The 18,712-nt window shown below is 31.1% G+C and overlaps 3 protein-coding genes and 1 long non-coding RNA gene across 4 annotated transcripts; all 4 read left to right on the top strand.

Moving 5' to 3' along the window:
* Positions 1–560: 560 nt before the first annotated feature.
* LOC111896866 (stress-induced protein KIN2) lies at positions 561–1,238 on the top strand. Its single transcript, XM_023892835.3, has 3 exons — positions 561–683; positions 843–911; positions 1,034–1,238. The coding sequence occupies exons 1-3, from the start codon at positions 627–629 to the stop codon at positions 1,106–1,108; spliced, it is 201 nt and encodes a 66-aa protein (XP_023748603.1). The 5' UTR covers positions 561–626; the 3' UTR covers positions 1,109–1,238.
* A 6,752-nt stretch (positions 1,239–7,990) lies between these two features.
* Positions 7,991–10,298, top strand: LOC111896864 (pentatricopeptide repeat-containing protein At3g02490, mitochondrial). The gene has a single exon (XM_023892833.3). The coding sequence runs from the start codon at positions 8,099–8,101 to the stop codon at positions 10,061–10,063; it is 1,965 nt and encodes a 654-aa protein (XP_023748601.1). The 5' UTR covers positions 7,991–8,098; the 3' UTR covers positions 10,064–10,298.
* Positions 10,299–15,056: 4,758 nt separating this feature from the next.
* LOC122197432 (uncharacterized) lies at positions 15,057–15,948 on the top strand. The gene is made up of 2 exons (XR_006191071.2): positions 15,057–15,129; positions 15,228–15,948. It is a non-coding gene; the product is annotated as an uncharacterized LOC122197432 (long non-coding RNA).
* Positions 15,949–17,747: 1,799 nt separating this feature from the next.
* LOC111896865 (stress-induced protein KIN2) lies at positions 17,748–18,396 on the top strand. The gene is made up of 3 exons (XM_023892834.3): positions 17,748–17,898; positions 18,011–18,079; positions 18,208–18,396. The coding sequence occupies exons 1-3, from the start codon at positions 17,842–17,844 to the stop codon at positions 18,286–18,288; spliced, it is 207 nt and encodes a 68-aa protein (XP_023748602.1). The 5' UTR covers positions 17,748–17,841; the 3' UTR covers positions 18,289–18,396.
* The last annotated feature ends 316 nt before the right edge of the window (positions 18,397–18,712 follow it).

Here is an 18,712-nt window from a genome sequence, read left to right as displayed (position 1 = left end):
TATGGTCGCAATTATTTTCATGTTTAGTTCCTAAGCATTAGAGATGCTACAACTCATTGCAAGGGTTGTAATTTAAACAAACGTATAGTTTAATTTCTTTATACGTTGTATAGCGGAGGGGGCATCATGTGTATTTTGTTTATTGAAACCCTTAAAGAGGTTTTCATATTCTCGTTCCTTAATTCCTTTAACAAAAGAAACCCTTCTCCCCGATTATTTCAACATTAAATCCTTATTTCATAATAAAACTTGATATTTGATTATGTGACCACCTATCTAACATATTGCAACAAGGCTAAACTCTTACAAAAGGGAAATACATCAAATAAGGAAAATACCACTTACTTTCAAGTTTCACGTGTTTATGTCCACTAATTTAGTATAGATAATAAAAATAATAATAATAATAAATTCGTGGTCTTGTTCTCTTCCTATTAAAACGCCCAAAAAACATGCTAATTATAACAAAAACTTATGGTGAATATTACACATGTTCTTCATTTTTGTATCTATCAAAACACTATAAATACTTCCATCTCTTCTTTGTAATTCTCATCAAACATAATCTTTTCCTTCTTAATTTCCTATATTTATATAAACAAACAAACCTTAATCCTACCGAAAACATGAGCAACAACCAGAACGCAAGTTTCCAAGCTGGTCAAGCCAAAGGCCAAGTCGAGGTTAACTATATCTCTTTTATGTTGATTTTTTTTTTTTTTTTTTTTTATAATTTGTATGTTGCATACCGCTTAAATTATTTTATTGTATGATAATTCTTTATCGGTTTATTATTTTTTTTGTATAATATTTGATTGTATTTTGTTAAAATATGATATCAGGAGAAAGGCAACCAATTGATGGATAAAGCTAGTTCAGCTGCCCAATCTGCCAAAGAAACAGTGCAAGAGGTTCGACTTTTAATTTTTTTACAACTCAAAAATGATCATTAATTAGAATGAAAATTAAAGATCAGAACTTTTTTATGCTATATTTATTTATTCATTTAATTAATACTCAAAAAAAAATATAGGCTGGTTCACAAGTGCAGATGAAGGCATCAGAAGCAGCTGATGCAGTGAAGGATGCAACCGGGATGAACAAATAAGCCTAGAACGACTCTTATTTTACTTTTTTTTAATTGCTACATTTTTTTATTTTTATTGTTTATCATTGAATGATTAACATTTTATTATAATAAAGCAAAATAAAATAGTTATCGGTTGAGTTTATAATTAGCACCCGTTTTGCTTTTATTGTAAGTACATATATAGTGCATGTGTTTTGCTGTATGTGTATGCATGCTATACTTATATACGTCATCGACTATCATTAAATTTGTTATTTAAGTGGTTATTTTATATAAAAATATAACGATAATTATGAAAATATATCGTGAGTATTACTAATATACCTCATGTTTATTATAAGTTTTAACAAAATTGGCCTTGCTTTTATGTGTATCTTGACAAAAAAAATTAGGGAAATGGACTTAATAAGGTAATTAACTTTTCGGTTTGTTCACATCTGGGTAATTATCTTTTTTTTGTACACATTTAGGTAACAAACTTTTTGTAAGTGTTCACATATGACCATTATGACCGGCTGTAGCAGGTTATATCCGGTCATAACCAGTCATAATGGTCATATGTGAACACTTCTAAAAAGTTCGTTACCTAGATGTGTTCAAAAAAAGATAGTTATCCAGATGTGAACAAACCGAAAAGGTAACAGTAAAATACACGAATGGTCCCTGTAGTTTGGGTAATTTGTGCGTTTGGTCCATAACTTATTTTTTAACTTAGATGATCCTTACTATTTATTTTTGTTGTGTATTTGGTCCCTGTGCTACCTCAAAAGATTATTGTGGGACCCAATTTAAATTTCTCAAATGTGGTTTCAGATTTAGGGTGAAGAGATGCAGATATATGAGGTCTATTAATTTTTTTTAATATATAAAAAATAAATACATAAATAAGAAAAAAAAAAAGGGCACAATAGTCTTTTGAGGTAGGACAGGGACCAAATGCACAACAAAAATAAATAGTAGGGATCATCTAAGTTTAAAAAATAAGTTATGGACCAAACACACAAATTACCCAAACTACAGAGATCATTCGTGTATTTTACTGTTACCTTTTCGGTTTGTTCACATCTGGATAACTATCTTTTTTTGTACACATCTAGATAACGAACTTTTTGAAAATGTTCACATATGACCATTATGACTGGTTATGACCGGATATAACCTGCTACAGCCGGTCATAATGGTCATATGTGAACACTTCCAAAAAGTTCGTTACCTAGATGTGTACAAAAAAAAGATAGTTACCCAGATGTGAACATACTGAAAAGTTAATTACCTTGTTAAGTCCATTTCCCAAAAAATTATTGTTACTAAACTGATTCCTTTTTACACTTTGACCAATTCTTTAATCACTCAGTACCTAAATTAATAATTAAATAACTTTATAATTTTATTTTCAACATCTTGTAAAAAATATTACTATTTTAAATCCGATCATCAATGACTTATATTAAAGATGGTGCACAATAAACTTGTACATGTGTGCACAGGGAATCATATACCTACTAAGGGGCATAATAGGAAATATACATCCCGTTCTATTCTATTCTTCTCGTTCCAGATCGACAATCAGAAACTCAAGTCGGAGAAATCTGGACTGATTGAGTGAGGGATGAAAATCGAGAAGCTTCAGCAGCCACAACTCGTCGGAAAATCCAGCAATAATGCATAATCGATTGAAGCTTCTCGATTTCCGGTGGCGTTACAGAAATCAACGGCTCCGATTGAGTCCCCTTTCATCCTCAACCACCGTAGTATCAATTTGTACATACCAAGGGTTTGAATCGATCATCAGGCAATGCAGCCGATAACGGAGAATTTGAAGGCTATCGGATCAACATCGGAGGCATTCAATGATTTTCGGACAAATGATTCAGGCATCTACGATTGGTCCTCACGATGCTCAACTCGATCTCTCCCAACGCAGTCTAGGTACGTACACATCTTATCACCCTCCCAATTCCAGTGTTTTCTGTCCATTTACAACATCGATCAGTGCTAAGTCATCTCCAATTGCAACGGGAATCTCAATAGCCATCTCAATTGTGATCGCTAGTTGTTCTTTACTCCCTCTTTTTGTACAACAGTACAAATGATATTGCATCTTCATGTGCCTCCAAACTCTATCGCTTCAGTGTGAATCCGAAAACATGTCGCATTAGTTAAACTTAATTTGAATCTCTAAAAGAAATCTATTTGTTGCTTCATCTATTTGATAATCAGTGTTTCTAGTTGGCCTTCTACATTCAGTTTACTCTGTGTGTTTGAATTACTTAATTTGGGTATGAATTTTTTGAATCTGATAATAAAAGATAAGTTGTGTTTGAGTTGTATGATAAATACATATGCTGATCAACAAGTACAGATGAGAAGAGATATAAGAATATGAATGTTTTGGATAATGCAAGTGATGTTTATTTATTCTACAATGAAGCGTTATTAAATAAATTAATTCATGAATTGATTAAAACTTAAATAACTTAATTTGTTCATGAAAAACTACTGAAAAGTAAATACATTTCACTAGCCTATAAAAGTAAGAAAAAAAAAGGGTTACGCGTTACGCCCAACATACGTGACCATGCTGGACTGGTCCAAAGCCCACCCAAACGGCCCAAATCCCAGACGCATTTTCTTGTCCATTTATATGTGGATTGAATCTGGATCTTTAGATATTTGGAAATAAACCCAATTTGTGTGTTATGAACGACAAATAGAAAGTTTGAAGCAAACAAACCCTAAATAAACCACTTTCAAATTCAAATAATTAAATTCAAATTATGATGAAAGTTGGAGATAATAGAAATGCTTTGGTAAACTGATGAGTGATGATGTTGAGAAAAATATTTACTTGATTGGAAGTTCAAAATCGAGAAACTTGAGATGGATGATGGATGTGTTGTTTAAGAAAGCAATCCATGTACCCACACAACATTTATGATCATATTTCATAATCATTGTAACGTCAAGTCATAAATCATCGTAATTCACTTTCTGGATTTTATGAAAACTATATGAAACATGTAATAATTTGGTAATGAGTATCTCGAATTGGAGTCAATGAGGTAGGTCGTGATTTCATTTGTTAGGCCAAACAAAATGAAGCGGGAAAAAGAGTGCGGGAAGCATTCCCGCACCTCAGAACACAATACTTAGGCTGTGGGAAAGGAACCGTGGGATTCAAGTGAGGGATTACAATTCGACAACGGCTACAATTCAAATATATATATATATATATATATATATATATATATATATATATATATATATAGAGAGAGAGAGAGAGAGAGAGAGAGAGAGATGTTTAGGTTCAATGGAAAATGATTAATTAGGACAACATATGCTGGAACCAATGATCAAGTGACACGTGTCCATTTCTTTATTCATAAACAATGTATTATGGAAGTTATTTATGTAGTTATTCCAAAGTGATGTGTTGTCATTTTTTTATTGGTTCCAACATGTGTTGCCCTAATTCTTTATTTTCCATATAACCTTTCCCCATATATATATATATATATATATATATATATATATATATATATATATATATATATATATATATATATATATATATATATATATATATATATATATATATATATATAGGGTTAAGTTCATGTGAGACGGCCTAATTTTGAGAGACCGTGAGACGCATTTTTTTTATTTTTTTTAGTTAATTCAAGTTCCGAAAATAATATTTAAAAAAAGAATTTTTTGATTTTTCCATTTATTTTGCATTTTAAAATTATTTTTAGAATATGTACAGTGTAATATTCTATTTAGAATATTTCACGTATTTTTCAAAAAAAATAGATTTTTTTTTTATTTTTTTTAGTTAATTCAAGTTCCAAAAATAATATTTAAAAAAAGAATTTTTAGATTTTTTCATTTATTTTGTATTTTAAAATTATTTTTTAGAATATGTTAGTGTAATATTCTATTTAGAATATTTCACGTATTTTTCAAAAAAAAACGGAATATTTTTTATTTCTTTTTTATTTTTTTAGTTAATTCAAGTTCCGAAAATAATATTTAAAAAAAGAATTTTTGGATTTTTCCATTTATTTTGCATTTTAAAATTATTTTTAGATTTGGTCTCACGGTCTCACAAAATTAGAATGGTCTCAAATGAACCTGAACCTATATATATATATATATATATATATATATATATATATATATATATATATATATATATATATATATATATATATATATATATATATATATATATATATATATATTACGATTTTACACAACTATAAATACCTCAGTATTTTCAACTTCAAATTCACACTTTATTTTATCAATTTCTTTCTATTTTCTTAAAAAAAGAATAAATCCCAACAATCTAACCAGAAACTCTGATAGAAGAAAAAAACCAATGTTTTGAATTCAAGCACCCCAATTCGAAATATTTTCGCCATTGAGCCATCTCAATGGGTTTATCGTCCCCAACTTGATACCCCCATTCAGCTTGGACGCGGATGAAATGCGGAAAATGACATGGCCTAGGTTCTGGTTGAATCGTCTATCCTTACAAATTTCCTAATAAGTAACATCTTTAGGAACCATCATAAGAACACTTTACAATCTTGCACCCTTTTATAAGGGTGATTTTGAAACTCTTAAGGGGATTACATCAGTAGGTTTGGTACGCCAATAGTTGATACCTACCAAGAGTTTGTGGATATGAGGTCTCATATCTATAAACCAAGATTCATCTCCTAAAAAATAGTTGCTCTTTCTAGTGACGGTAAACAAACAACAAAAAAACATCTCGTTCTTCATATAGAGTGTGAATGGTAGGGTCTAAGCAACTATCCAAAGATGATGGTTGTTGTCTTGCAATGCCTTTTTTTTTCATTTGTATCGATAGGGACTTAAATCATACAAATACATATTTTTCTATATGAGAACGCCTAAGAGGTAGAGATAACAATTTATATTCTTCCCGAAGAAATCGCCTTTATATCCGACGAGTCATTATATACAGACATTTACTCCTATCCGTCATTCGGCGGGTGCACAAGCATACCTAATCTATATTTATGGTCCCATAAGTCATTCCAGAAATGTTTTGCACATTTTAAACACCTCCTTTGTGTTCTGTCATGGTTCTTCGCATTTCAGACATATCAGAATTGCTTTTGTGTGTTCCGGAATATCGAATTTCGATATATAATAGCCTGAGACACTAAGATGTTGTTTGTTTTTTTTTTGAAGCAAAAATCTATAAAGTCTGCGGACCATCTCTGTAACCCTCTGTGGTAAAAAAGGTGGATCAAACGGCTGCAGACTGTAATAAGAAGCGTGTTTGTTTTTTTAATATCTGCATGTTGCTGCAGATATTAAAAAAATAAAATAAATTGATTTTATAATCCGAAAATAGTTTTTTAATACCGAAAATTTAATAATGTATGATATTTCGGCAATAACTTATGATATTTCAGTAAAAAATAATGAAATTTTAACAAAAAATAAAGATATTTTAGAATAAAATAATGATATTTCATCAACAAATTATTATTATTCAATATAAAAAAAAGAAAAAAAATTTCAACAAGAGTAAAAAAAAAAATATGAAATAAGATTTCAGCAATTTATGATTAATATTTTAGCAAGGAAAAAAGAAAAAGAAGAGGTTGGAAGAGGCAAAACAAGTGTTGCGCCAAGAAGAACACGTACAAAAGTTTTTTAATCCGAAGACTTCTGAAAAACAAACAGTTGCGAAATGAAAAGTGTTCCGCGTGTGCTGCGCCGCGCAACAATAAGAGGTCTGGAGAGGTATTTTTGCAAAAAACAAACAACACCTAACAAAACTAATTTTGTGTTATCTCAACCAGTGTTGGACACATACATTTTTAATAGCGGTGGCACAAAAAAAAAATTGTCCAAATATAATAAAATATTTTTTTTAAGTAATAGTACATTAAACCGATTATTACATCTTAATATTTAAATTTGACATTTGCGAGTATACATTTTTTGGAATTTTTTTTCTCTTCCTGTTGATGTTTCCGTCAAAGCTTCACATATAGGCAAAGGTGAGCTCTTTTTTTTTTTCCTGCTTTGTACGATTGTGCTTATGGCTACACCCATAACTAGATAATTAGATATTGGGTTTAAGTGGGCTATGAGCTAATATTTTATTTCTAACTTTTTGGTGGGCTTATATAGCCTTAAATATTAGAGTTGCACCTATAATTTTTTTTTTGGCAGGTGCACCTATATAAATATATAAAAAAAGATTACACTTGTGGACAAAATTGGAGTAGTGGCCCGGGATCCCATTTGCTCCATATATGTCCGCAACTGATCCCAACACTAAATTTAAAATGAAACATCTACGACAGTGTCCGAAATATGTTATTTGTGATCCAGATTTACTCTCTTACATCAATAATCTTAAAATCAACCAACTAAAAATATAGGAGTAAAGAGCTTATCCGTAAAACTTCCAAATCATCGGAATCGTGTGTTATATCTTCATTGATTGTTTAGTCTAAACTATGTAGAAGGGGTGAGCATGTATCGAAATGGATTTGTAATTTGTACTCCGAAATGTGCCAGAATAAAATCCAAAATTAGGATTTGTAGTTCACTAGTTTGTACTCCGAAACATGTCGGAATGGCCATTCCAGAATATGTTGAATTGGTCGGGTCGGATCCACATACTTCGAAATGATCTTAGGAATAGCCCCTTCCGAAAAATATGATTATTTTGCCAAACTAAAAAAATTCAATTGGTTATTTTTCTAAAACCAATACAAAAATCATTAGCTTATTGATAAAATAGCTTTAAAAATTAACCTTAGTTATCATGCGAAATTTAAAAACTAATCCACGTCAAAACACAAATGAGTCTAAATTAAAAATACAAGAGATTATTTTTGTGTTACTTTTACACTTCATGATCAATAAACCCTAAAAACGTATCTCACCCCAAAACCCCCATTTTTCCATCAGCCGAAATCAGTCTTGCATCCTACAATCCAAAAACCTGCAATGAGAAATCAATGGCGTCTCCTCCTTCAACGATGCAAACCAGTTTCCGAGCTCCAGTTCAAGGTACAATCATCAACTACCATTCCTCTTTCTCGCAATCGCACTTTCAATTCACTCATCCCTCACTCGCGTACACTCCCCATTCATTTCCAAAACCCTAGTTTCCCTCGATTATTCACATCGTCATCTGAACTCGCTGTTGAACAAAGTAAAGGCACGGATCAATCCGTTATTACATCAACATTGATCGAACTATATTCAGATCCAGTCAAAACCAATGAAGATGTTATGCTCGAATTGAAGTCCAAACCCGACCTCGCTAGTACTGATTATGTTAACGAGCTTTTTAAAAACCGCAGCTCGGAACCTGGAGCTGCTAAGGCGTTCTTTGATTGGGTTATGTCAAAGGAAAGCGACAATTTGAGCTCGAATTCATGCAATCGGCTATTAGGTATGTTGGGGGCGAACGGATTGGTGAAAGAGTTTTGGGATTTAGTTGATATTATGAAGAAGAAAGGGTATGGAGTGAAGAAAGGTGCGTCTGTTAGGGCCATTGCAAAGTTTGAAGACGAAGGCATGAAAGATGAAGTCCAGAAGTTGAGAGATTTGTTCGCATTGGGATCTATAGATGCTTCGGTTGAGAAAGTTAGCTCAAGAGTTTGTAAAGTCATTCAACAAACACCATGGGGAGATGGTGTTGAAACAAAATTGCAGGAAATGGGTATTGTGTATTCTGGTGATTTAGTTAAAATGATACTCGAAAACCTTGGAACAGATCCTAATAAAGCTGTTATATTCTTTAGGTGGATTGAGGAAAGTGGCTTATACAAACATGATGAAAAAACATACAATGCTATTGCAAGAGAGTTAGCTAGAGAAGATTACATAGACAAGTTCTGGAGATTGATTGATGAAATGAGAGCTGCAGGGTTTGATTTAGAAAAGGCTACATACATTAGGGTTTTGAATCAATTCGTAAGGAAGAAAATGCTAAACGATGCTGTTGATTTATACGAATTTGCAATGAGTGGAAACATTAAGCCCTCAGATCAAGATTGCCCCTTTCTTTTGAGAAAAATAGTGACAAGTAATGAGTTAGATATGGATTTGTTCTCCAAAGTCTTAAAGATTTATAAAGAAAGTGGGAATACAATGAAAAATTCTTTCTTGGATACAATTCTCAAGTCTTTAACAAGTGTTGGTAGATATGGTAAATGCAACAAGATCTTGAAATCAATGGAGGAAGTTGGTTTTCTTCCAGATGAAAACTCACAAGGTAAAATCGCTTTTCAATTAACTAAAAACAATAAAATCGAAGAATCAATCGAGTTTCTTGATTTAATGGAGTCTCCAAGTTACAAAACATTCGGATCTTTAATCCAAGGATATTGTCTTTCTGGACATTTGGAAAAAGCTTGTGATTGCTTTCAAAAAATGATTACAAAACAAGGCCCTGATTTTTCCGGATACCCATTGGAGACAATAACAAATGCATATTGTGCAAAGGAGAAGCCACTCGAAGGGTATAATTGTCTTTTGGAAGCTGTCAACGAGAAAGAAGTCAAACCATGGCATACGACATATAAGTTGTTAATCACAAAGCTTTTGGAACAAGGGTTGTTTGAAGAAGCTATTAATCTTCTTGCTCCTATGAAAAGACATGGATACCCTCCTTACTTGGATCCATTTGTGAAGTATGTTGCTAAAACAGGGACTATTGATGACACTTTGATGTTCTTGAAAGCAATGACTGTGAAAAAGGTACCTTCTTTTGCTGTTTATTTGCGTGTTTTTAAAGCTTATTTTAAGGCTGGAAGAGGTAATGAAGCTCAAGATTTTCTTGCGAAATGCCCGAGATTTATTCGGAACCATGTAGAGGTTTTGAATCTGTTTAGTGAGTTGAAACGTGGAAAAGACGATTCTGCCCCTACCCTTACCCTTACCCCTACCCCTGTGGCTGCTTAGGATTAAGAGTTTATTGTTTGTTTTGGTATGAGAAGTTTAGATGTTTCACTCTTTTACAATTGTTGATTGTTGGATTACAATCCACATAGCTTTTTTGTTATTTAAAGTTGTAATAATATTTTTGCTAGAAATCATTTATGGTTTGTACCCTTGATAAGTGATTATACCTTATGTGGCATTGAAATGGCTTCATGTGGCATTCACATCAAAAATCAATTTATGTTTATTTTATTTATTTTTGATTTGAACAACTGATTAGTGGTTAGAAGTTAGTATGATTGAGTTAGCAAAAATCGCCAACACCCGGATTAGAACCAAGGACCTTCAAATCTCCAATCCAATCAAATTATATAATGAAGTGATCTGAACACAAATCATCTTGATTATATAAATATAAATAAAATAAAAAATAAAAATGCAAATATAATTAAGGTTGATTAAGTTCTCGAACTCAACTTGACTTGCACTGAGTCGATTTCAAGTATCTTATGAGTTGACTCGATGCATTACACCCTTAATGTTATCCATATGACAATATCACAAGGTGAAGAAAATGATGATGTCTATAGTTTTTGCCAAGTATTATGCCTAGTAGTATGGGAACAACTTGGATTGGGTAAGACTAAAGGGTATGGGTCACACCTAGTAGTATGAGAACTATTGGTCTTTTCTCGACCGGTTATGGATTGGTATCAAGTCGGTTTTTTTGGTTCTGATTTTTAGGACCAGTCCGGTCTGTGCACGTGCCTTTCTCAGTTCGGTTTTGATATTTTTCGTTTTTTGGTTGTAGTTTTGAGTTTTTCTGTTAACAAATATGGTGACTAACACCAAAATGATACATTAAAATTTAATAAAAGAAAAGAAGGAAGAAGTTGGGTAATTTGTCATTAAAAAATATGTAATCAACACAAAAACTATATGTATATAAACTTTGGTTTCCGGTCTTTTTTTTTAGGCCAATCTCAGGCGAACCTGAACAATCTAGTCTAAGGAACGGTTCATTCTTTTTTCGTATTGGTCTAGGTCTTTTTCTAGACCGGTTTGGCGGTTTAGGTTGGTCTTTTTGTTGAACACTACAAGCTTAAAACTTTTATTATAAACAAAAAGTTCATCATTTTATATTTTTGAGTGCTTTTAACTTTTTTAGGAAGACTAACTCTTAAACCCACAAGTCATAGTCTTCATGGCCGGTCCGTTGATTTTGAAGGTCCTGTGCAAATTGTAACAAATAGTCCAATATATATATATATATATATATATATATATATATATATATATATATATATATATATATATATATATATATATATATATATATATATATATATATATATATATATATATATATATGGGCGGAGCTTCAACGTTTGCTTTGGGAGGGGGGCACAGCCAAAATTTTATATTTTTGGACCAAAAATGTATATAATAAAAATATGAGGGCTGTTTATAAAGGATAAAAATAAGAGTTGACAGTACATTTTGATTCGTATAATACAACACAAATGACACTTAATTTAAAACTTATAATAGCAAAAAGTAATACTAAAAAAACAAAAAGTATAAATAAGTTATGCAAAATACCAAAAACATAAGTTTAAAGCATAGTAAAAAAACTAAAATCATTATGTATAAGACTTAAAAATTATTAGGATGCAAACCGTTGCATTAAAATTAATTTAGAGGAAAGGAATATAAAAGCAAACAAAGTTTAGGGGTGGAAAATGAAAATCATGTGTACGTGAAATGGTGATGAAAAAGAGAAATAAAAATGATCTATATATAATAAATATAATAAATGAAGGTATTTCCCTTTCTCCTTCATTTGTACACATGATATTTTCTAAAATTTTTAAATTTTCTATTTTCTACTTGTCATTTTATTGTATTTTTTATTTTATTAAATTAAAATTCCAATATGTAAGGTAATATATACGTAACGTATTTATTAGAAATAGTTTATGTATGTAATTATTCAATACATTAAAGCCTCATTAATTTTAATAATTCAAAAAATTTCTTATTTTTTTATAAATTTCAAACATTTCAAATTGTTAAAATTATATATATATATATATATATATATATATATATATATATATATATATATATATATATATATTTAAATAAACTCATGTAATGGTCTCACACCTAAGGGGTGTTTGGATTAGCTTTTTAGCTTATTGCTTATAGTTTATTTGTGGTGGGAATAAGCAATAACCAATAAAAATGGGGAGAGATGCTTATTAAAATTAACTTATTTAGCTTAATAGGCTGGATTTTATCCAAACACTCAAATTAGTTTATTGTGGGAATAAGCAACAAACACCTCTTTTTTTCCTATCCAAACACCCCCTTAGTGTCCAATAAAAATAAGTACCTATTCAGCTTTCATACAAAGAGAAAACTCAAACCATCCACGGCTCAAAATAAATTTGTAAGGTCGGACGGTATCATAGCCGGAAAGGGTAGCAGGAAGAGTTCCGCACGACGAAACACTGGACCGTCGGTGCGGGGAAGGGTGGTGCGGGAACGGGAGTGGGAATCCTTTCCCGCGTTCTCTCTCCGTCGATTATTTTGGGAAATTCTTTTTTTGAAGTATCCGTTAAAAAAACGGTATTTTTTTTACAGACAACTATATGCATTAAAATTCTTTTTTTTATAACCTTTTAAAACATCTATAAATACTCAACTATTTACCTTCAATCAACATTCAAACAAACTCTCTACTCCCTCTATTTTCTTCAAAAAAAGATGAATCCTGACAATCAAACCCCAACCTTCGATCGAAGGAAAAAAAAAAAACTCATGTTTCGAGTTTAAGCATCCCTACTCGAAACATTTTTGCTATTGATACCTAATCACAAGGAGTTTATCATCCCCAACTCGATGCTCCCATTCAATCTCCACTATAATTTCAATACTAAAATGTTACAATATTACCCGGTTCAAGTTCCAGATGTTACTCCGCAAATGTTTTCAAACTTTGTTGTTTTTCCCGATCAACATTCGTCAAATCAACCTCAAACCCAAACCCAACCCCAAACTCAAACCCAAACCCCAAAACAACGCCAACTTGTCGATGCGTTGGATGACTCGGAAGAATAAGAGATGGTTCTCGAAACTCAAACCACACAACCCCTACAATAACGTAAAGGGAAAAAACTAGCGCGCGAGGGTATCGCACAACCGGGAAGACAAAAGCCGACAACATGGCTTCCACAAAAAGAGCTAGTTTTGGTAAAATATTGGGTTGATATTTTTGAGGATTCGATTCATGGAAATGCACAACCGGGAGAGCATTTTTGGGTGCGTATTTTATAACGGTTTCGGGAGGAGCTAGGAAAAGGTTACGACTACCGTTCGGAACACCAACTGAATTTGAAGTTTTGAGAAATAGCAAAGGGGGTTTCACAAATAAACGGGTTGTACAACAACCTAAAAACCCAACGAAAAAGCGGTCAAGGAGACGAAGTAATACTTCAGGAAGCTTTGCAATTTTACCTTAAGGAAATCGGAAACCATTCAAGTGGCACGATTGTTGGAAATTATTGGTTCGACGTCCAAGGTGGAAAAAATGCGAGCAAGATTTTATTTTTGGAGTCCAACAATCAAAACGAACGAAAACGAGTTCTAGTGGTTACACAACTTCCTCCGATGCTCGGGTCGGTTTAGATTTAATTCAGGAGGACGAACTCGAGCTAGAAGAAATTGTCCGACCAATGGGTAGGGACAAAGCAAAGAGGAAGCAAAAAGGGACTTCTTCAGATGCATCGGATTTCAGCATGGACCTTGACGAAATGCGAAAAATAACAACGTCGTTTGATCGATATAATCTTAATTTCTCCAAACGTTTGACATTCGACAAAGAAAAAGAAGAAGCAAGAAAAAATGAGCGGTCTGACAGACAAGAAATTGAGGATATTAAGTTCTTGATGGAAAACACCGACCATCTCTCGGGACCGGCTCTCGAGCTCGTGATGAAGAAGAGTGAAAAGATTTTAAAAAAATATTTTCCATAGGTCATTGTTGGTTTGTTTGTGTGTGTGTGTGTTTTTTTTTAATTTTCTACTTTTTAAAATTTTAGGTTTATTGTAATTTTTATTTTAATTAATGAAATGCATTTTCTTTTTAATTAAAATTTTGGTTATTTTTAATTTAAAATTATAAATTATAAAACCAATTAATTTTATTTAAAAAAAACAAAATAGTGAGGGAAGCTTCTCACCCATTCCTTGGGTTTGACGTGAGAGAAAGGAAAGTGAGAGAAATGATGTTGTGGCCCACAAAAGATAAGGGAAACTCCCCACCCATACCTTCCGGTTTAATGAATAGTAACTTGTACTTAGAAACTTATATATATATATATATATATATATATATATATATATATATATATATATATATATATATATATATATATATATATAATTTACATCTTTTAAAAGCATACAACTAATTTTGATAAATATTTCTAGTGAATGGAAGAAATTAAATTAAATACACTAGTTTTATAGATGACAAATTAAATATGTATAAATTATTTTAGAACCGTATTTTCCATGCATTATGATGTTATAATTTTTTTCAACAAATAAAGAAGTATATCTAAAAGAACCAAAAATCATGAATATATACAACGAACGGTCGTTTGATGATTAAAGCGACCCCCGACCTTTGTGTTCTCATGACCATAACATTATGGTTTGGATGTAAAAAATCTTGTATTTATAGAAAAATATAGTTTGTAAATGTAAAAATATATTTATACGGTTTCAAATGCATATATATACACACACACGATTTTAAATGAAAAATGGTTAAAAATTAACAAAATTGGAAAAAATAATGTTCGGTTTGGAATAAAAGAATAGAATGTGAAAATTGATATAAAAAATAACCTTAGGGACTGTTTATTTTGGACTTAGCGGATCTAGTAAGAGCTGACTGCTTACTCGGTCAGCAGTTAGCTATTTAACAAATCCAGAATTCTACTGACTCGGTAAGCATGATTGATCCAAGGAGCTTACTCGTCCGTTCCAAATATGTGGCTGACTGGAAAGCCCCCCGTAACCTCTTCTTCCTTTTTTTTTTTTTTTTTTTTTTTTTTTTTTTTTTTTTTTTTTTTTTTTTCTGTTGTGTAATCAATTTTTTCTTTCTCAAGCAGTCGGTCGACTTCCTCCATTCCCAAGATAGACTTCTTCCTCACGTAAGGTCTCTAAAATCAAATTTTATTTTCCTTATTTTCTATGAAGTTAAAATCTTTTTGGTCTCTAAAATCGATTTTGATATGAAGTTGAGACGAGAAAACTTTTTTCTTCAATCAATGTTTTCTAAAGTCTATTTTGGTCACTGTAATATCAACTTAATAACTCTATTTTGGTGATTGTAATATGAAAGGTTTTCTATGGTCACTGTAACATGAAATCGCTATCGAAGAGCATAATTATTTTGATTGAGTTTGAGGATTTTTGGCTGATGGAACCACACCATTCTGTCTTATTGAATGTAATTTTAGTGTTGCACATAACCTGTTTGACAAAAAACCCAAGTGAATATAATAAATAGAAACCTCCCTTGATGTTATTCTTCCTAGTATGGTTTTCTCTTATCTTACCATCTCTTAAACAATTTCACTTGTGTTTTTGATTCTGCAACTCTTACTAGACATTTATGTGATGGTCATGATTCTTGGTTAAAGAGGAAGAAATTTGTGGATTTAGAAGATGAGAATTTGGATAAGAATGAGATTAATTGATACAACTTCATCTTTTAATCGAGAAGTGAATTTTGTTTTGAGTAAACTACACTAATGGTACATTAGTTATGTGATTGAACGAGATTTTTTCAATTGTAATGCTAGCCATGCTGATGGTTTACTACTTTAATTTTATTTTGCTTTTAGTCTTTATTGGATTTAAATGATTATGTTCTCTTTTAACTATGTTCAATTTTTTTTGAGTAAACTACAACAATGGTGCTTTTAGTCTCTATCGACTACGTCATTTTGTAAATTACATCATTTTGATCATTTTGAATGTTTTTATAAAAAATGTAATGTTATAAATTAATTGATAAATCATAAAAGAATTATTATAAAAAATGTTATTTGAGGGTAATATAGTCATTTTGTATAGTCAATCAGATACAAAATCAAACAGCAAGTTTGAGTCAGAAGTTAACTTAGTTAGAACTTTTAACTCTGTCAACTTTTAACCCAGTCAGCTCTAACCAGTAACCATCAAACGGCCCCTTAGTTTTAAAATTGAAAAAACTGAAAATTTAATGTCTTTTGTGTATTTATTTTTTTTTCAATTTTGACACGTCATGATGCAGTATCATCATGTCAAGTCATCCAAACTGACACGCCATAATATGACGTCAGTAGACAAGACAACCAGGTAGAACGGTCAAATGGTCAGAAATGTAAAAAATTGAAAACACAGTTTTCATTTTGTGACGAAAAATAATGCAGAGCTAAAAACAAATTTTCATTTAAATTTTGGTGACTTTTGTGATATCAATCCTAAAAATAACTTCTCGCCCTAGATTTTACCTTAATTTCTATTTATAGACATTGTGCTATAAATCGATCAAGTTAAGGACAAAATAATTTTCGAAGTTATATTGGATATTAAAAAAAGATGGGTCAAATGTCATTTGTTATAAGGTATATATATTGAAATTCAAGTTTTTACAAAAGTAAGTTTAATTCATTCATATGAAATTAAGTCATGTCAAATTTCATAGCACATAAAATAAGAAAAGTAGCTATAAAAAGGGAAAAACTAACTTGAATATTAATTTTTTTTGTGCAACTCATCTTGCCACAGATTTCTTTGTTCTCAATAAAAAAAATTTCATGTAATGGCTTCCAGACCATTCTTAAGTAAATAATGAACTAGACTTAAAATGTCCTAGCAAAGTATGACTCATATATGATCAGGCCTGATAAAAAAGTTGAAATTAAATATTTCTTAGAATAAATTACAACTTTCACCGGAAACGACTTCTTTCATATGAATGTTTAGTTAAAAAAAAAAAAAATCAAGACTAAACTAGTCGGTATATTTGTATTTGATCCCTATATTGCTTCATGTGAGATGCATGTGATCATGGGTTTTCTTTGTCATTTTATCAACCTCATGTTCAATCTCTAACAAATCAGGACCTTTATTTAACAAATCAGGACCTTAATTAAAAAATCAGGACCTTAATGACTACTGAAAATCAAACCTTAAGGAAATAATTTAAGAAAATAATTTGTACACAACAATTATCTTACATTTAATCTACAATTGTTCTATGGAATGTGGTTTTAATTTGGTTAATGTGTTTCCAATAGTCTTTATATTCTTTTATGCTGGATTATTAAATTTAGTGTTTAAATTATACTTTTCTAGATATATTTTTCCACCAATTAATAAATTAATTTTATATTCCACAATTTAATAAATTATTCTTCAAATAACAAAAATACCTACACATGCTCCTAATTTTCCGACTGATCTCATTTCATAAATGTTGTCCACTAATTTATCATATAAAAAGAAAAACTATTTTAAAGTTGTGGTCTTCTTCCCTTCCAATTCAAACGCCCAAAAAACATGCAAATCATAACAAAAACTTACGGTGAATACTACACATGTCACCATTTTTGTATCAAGATCAAAACACTATAAATACTTCCATCTCTTCTTTGTATCTCTCATCAAACACAATCTCTTCCTTCTTGTTTTCATCGTATATTCATATAAACAAACACCACTCCCACAAACAAAATGAACAACTCACAGAGCGCTGGTTTTCAAGCTGGTGAGGCCAAAGGCCAAGCCCAGGTTACTCATCCTTTTCTTTATTGTTTCATTATGAATATTTGAATTTATAACCTTTTCGAATTCATATTATAATATAATATTTGATTGTATTTTGTTATAACTATGTTATCAGGAGAAAGGCAACCAACTTATGGATAAAGCTGGTGCAGCTGCCCAATCCGCCAAAGAATCGGTGCAAGAGGTTCGATTTTTATTATTTTTACAACCCATAAAATGATCATTAGAAGAAAAAATAAATGAATGTCTTAATTAAATATTTTATGTTATGATTAGTATTTTTTTTAATTAATATGTAAAAAAATATTGTAGGCTGGTGCACAAATGCAGATGAAGGCATCAGACGCAACTGAGGCAGTGAAGGATGCAACCGGAATGAACAAATCAACATAGATATTGATTTTCGGGTGCCACGATCAATTACTGGCATACCAATGTTTATGATTAGTAATATTTGATTATTTAACTAAGAAATAAAATGGTCGATGAAAGTATTAAATATTTGTGTGTGTATGTTGTGGTATCTCCTCTCTTCTCCAAACACTATGTTCAAAGTTGAACTCCATTATACAAAAAATGGAAAGGCGTCCAATCTTGTCGTACGAACCCCCAATATAAATCGGTTTTAGAAAAATTTAAAAAAAATAGAATTATATTCTATAGAAATTGGTTCGTAAAAAAAAATTTGTTCTTATGAGACATACTTAGCTAGATTTTAAGCATTTGGTTTGATTTCAACTATAGAAAATACGATTCCTAAATATCAAACTGGACTATATAAAGTGTGTGTTTATAAACTTTATATGATCCACATCGA

The sequence above is a fragment of the Lactuca sativa genome, chromosome 4 (genome assembly GCF_002870075.4).
Source record: "Lactuca sativa cultivar Salinas chromosome 4, Lsat_Salinas_v11, whole genome shotgun sequence".
In the NCBI taxonomy this organism is placed as follows: Eukaryota; Viridiplantae; Streptophyta; class Magnoliopsida; order Asterales; family Asteraceae; genus Lactuca; species Lactuca sativa.
Note: the sequence above shows the minus strand (reverse complement) of the source record. Positions and strands in the feature narration are given on the sequence as shown.

What these genes read in the sequence shown, in the direction of transcription:
- LOC111896865 (XM_023892834.3), top strand. Translation starts at nt 17,842, where the DNA reads ATGAACAACTCACAGAGCGCTGGTTTTCAAGCTGGTGAGGCCAAAGGC. An exon ending in AGGCCAAAGGCCAAGCCCAG is followed by an intron (nt 17,899 to 18,010) that starts GTTACTCATCCT and finishes CTATGTTATCAG; the next exon opens with GAGAAAGGCAACCAACTTAT. An exon ending in CCAAAGAATCGGTGCAAGAG is followed by an intron (nt 18,080 to 18,207) that starts GTTCGATTTTTA and finishes AAAATATTGTAG; the next exon opens with GCTGGTGCACAAATGCAGAT.
- LOC111896864 (XM_023892833.3), top strand. Translation starts at nt 8,099, where the DNA reads ATGAGAAATCAATGGCGTCTCCTCCTTCAACGATGCAAACCAGTTTCC.
- LOC111896866 (XM_023892835.3), top strand. Translation starts at nt 627, where the DNA reads ATGAGCAACAACCAGAACGCAAGTTTCCAAGCTGGTCAAGCCAAAGGC. An exon ending in AAGCCAAAGGCCAAGTCGAG is followed by an intron (nt 684 to 842) that starts GTTAACTATATC and finishes ATATGATATCAG; the next exon opens with GAGAAAGGCAACCAATTGAT. An exon ending in CCAAAGAAACAGTGCAAGAG is followed by an intron (nt 912 to 1,033) that starts GTTCGACTTTTA and finishes AAAAAAATATAG; the next exon opens with GCTGGTTCACAAGTGCAGAT.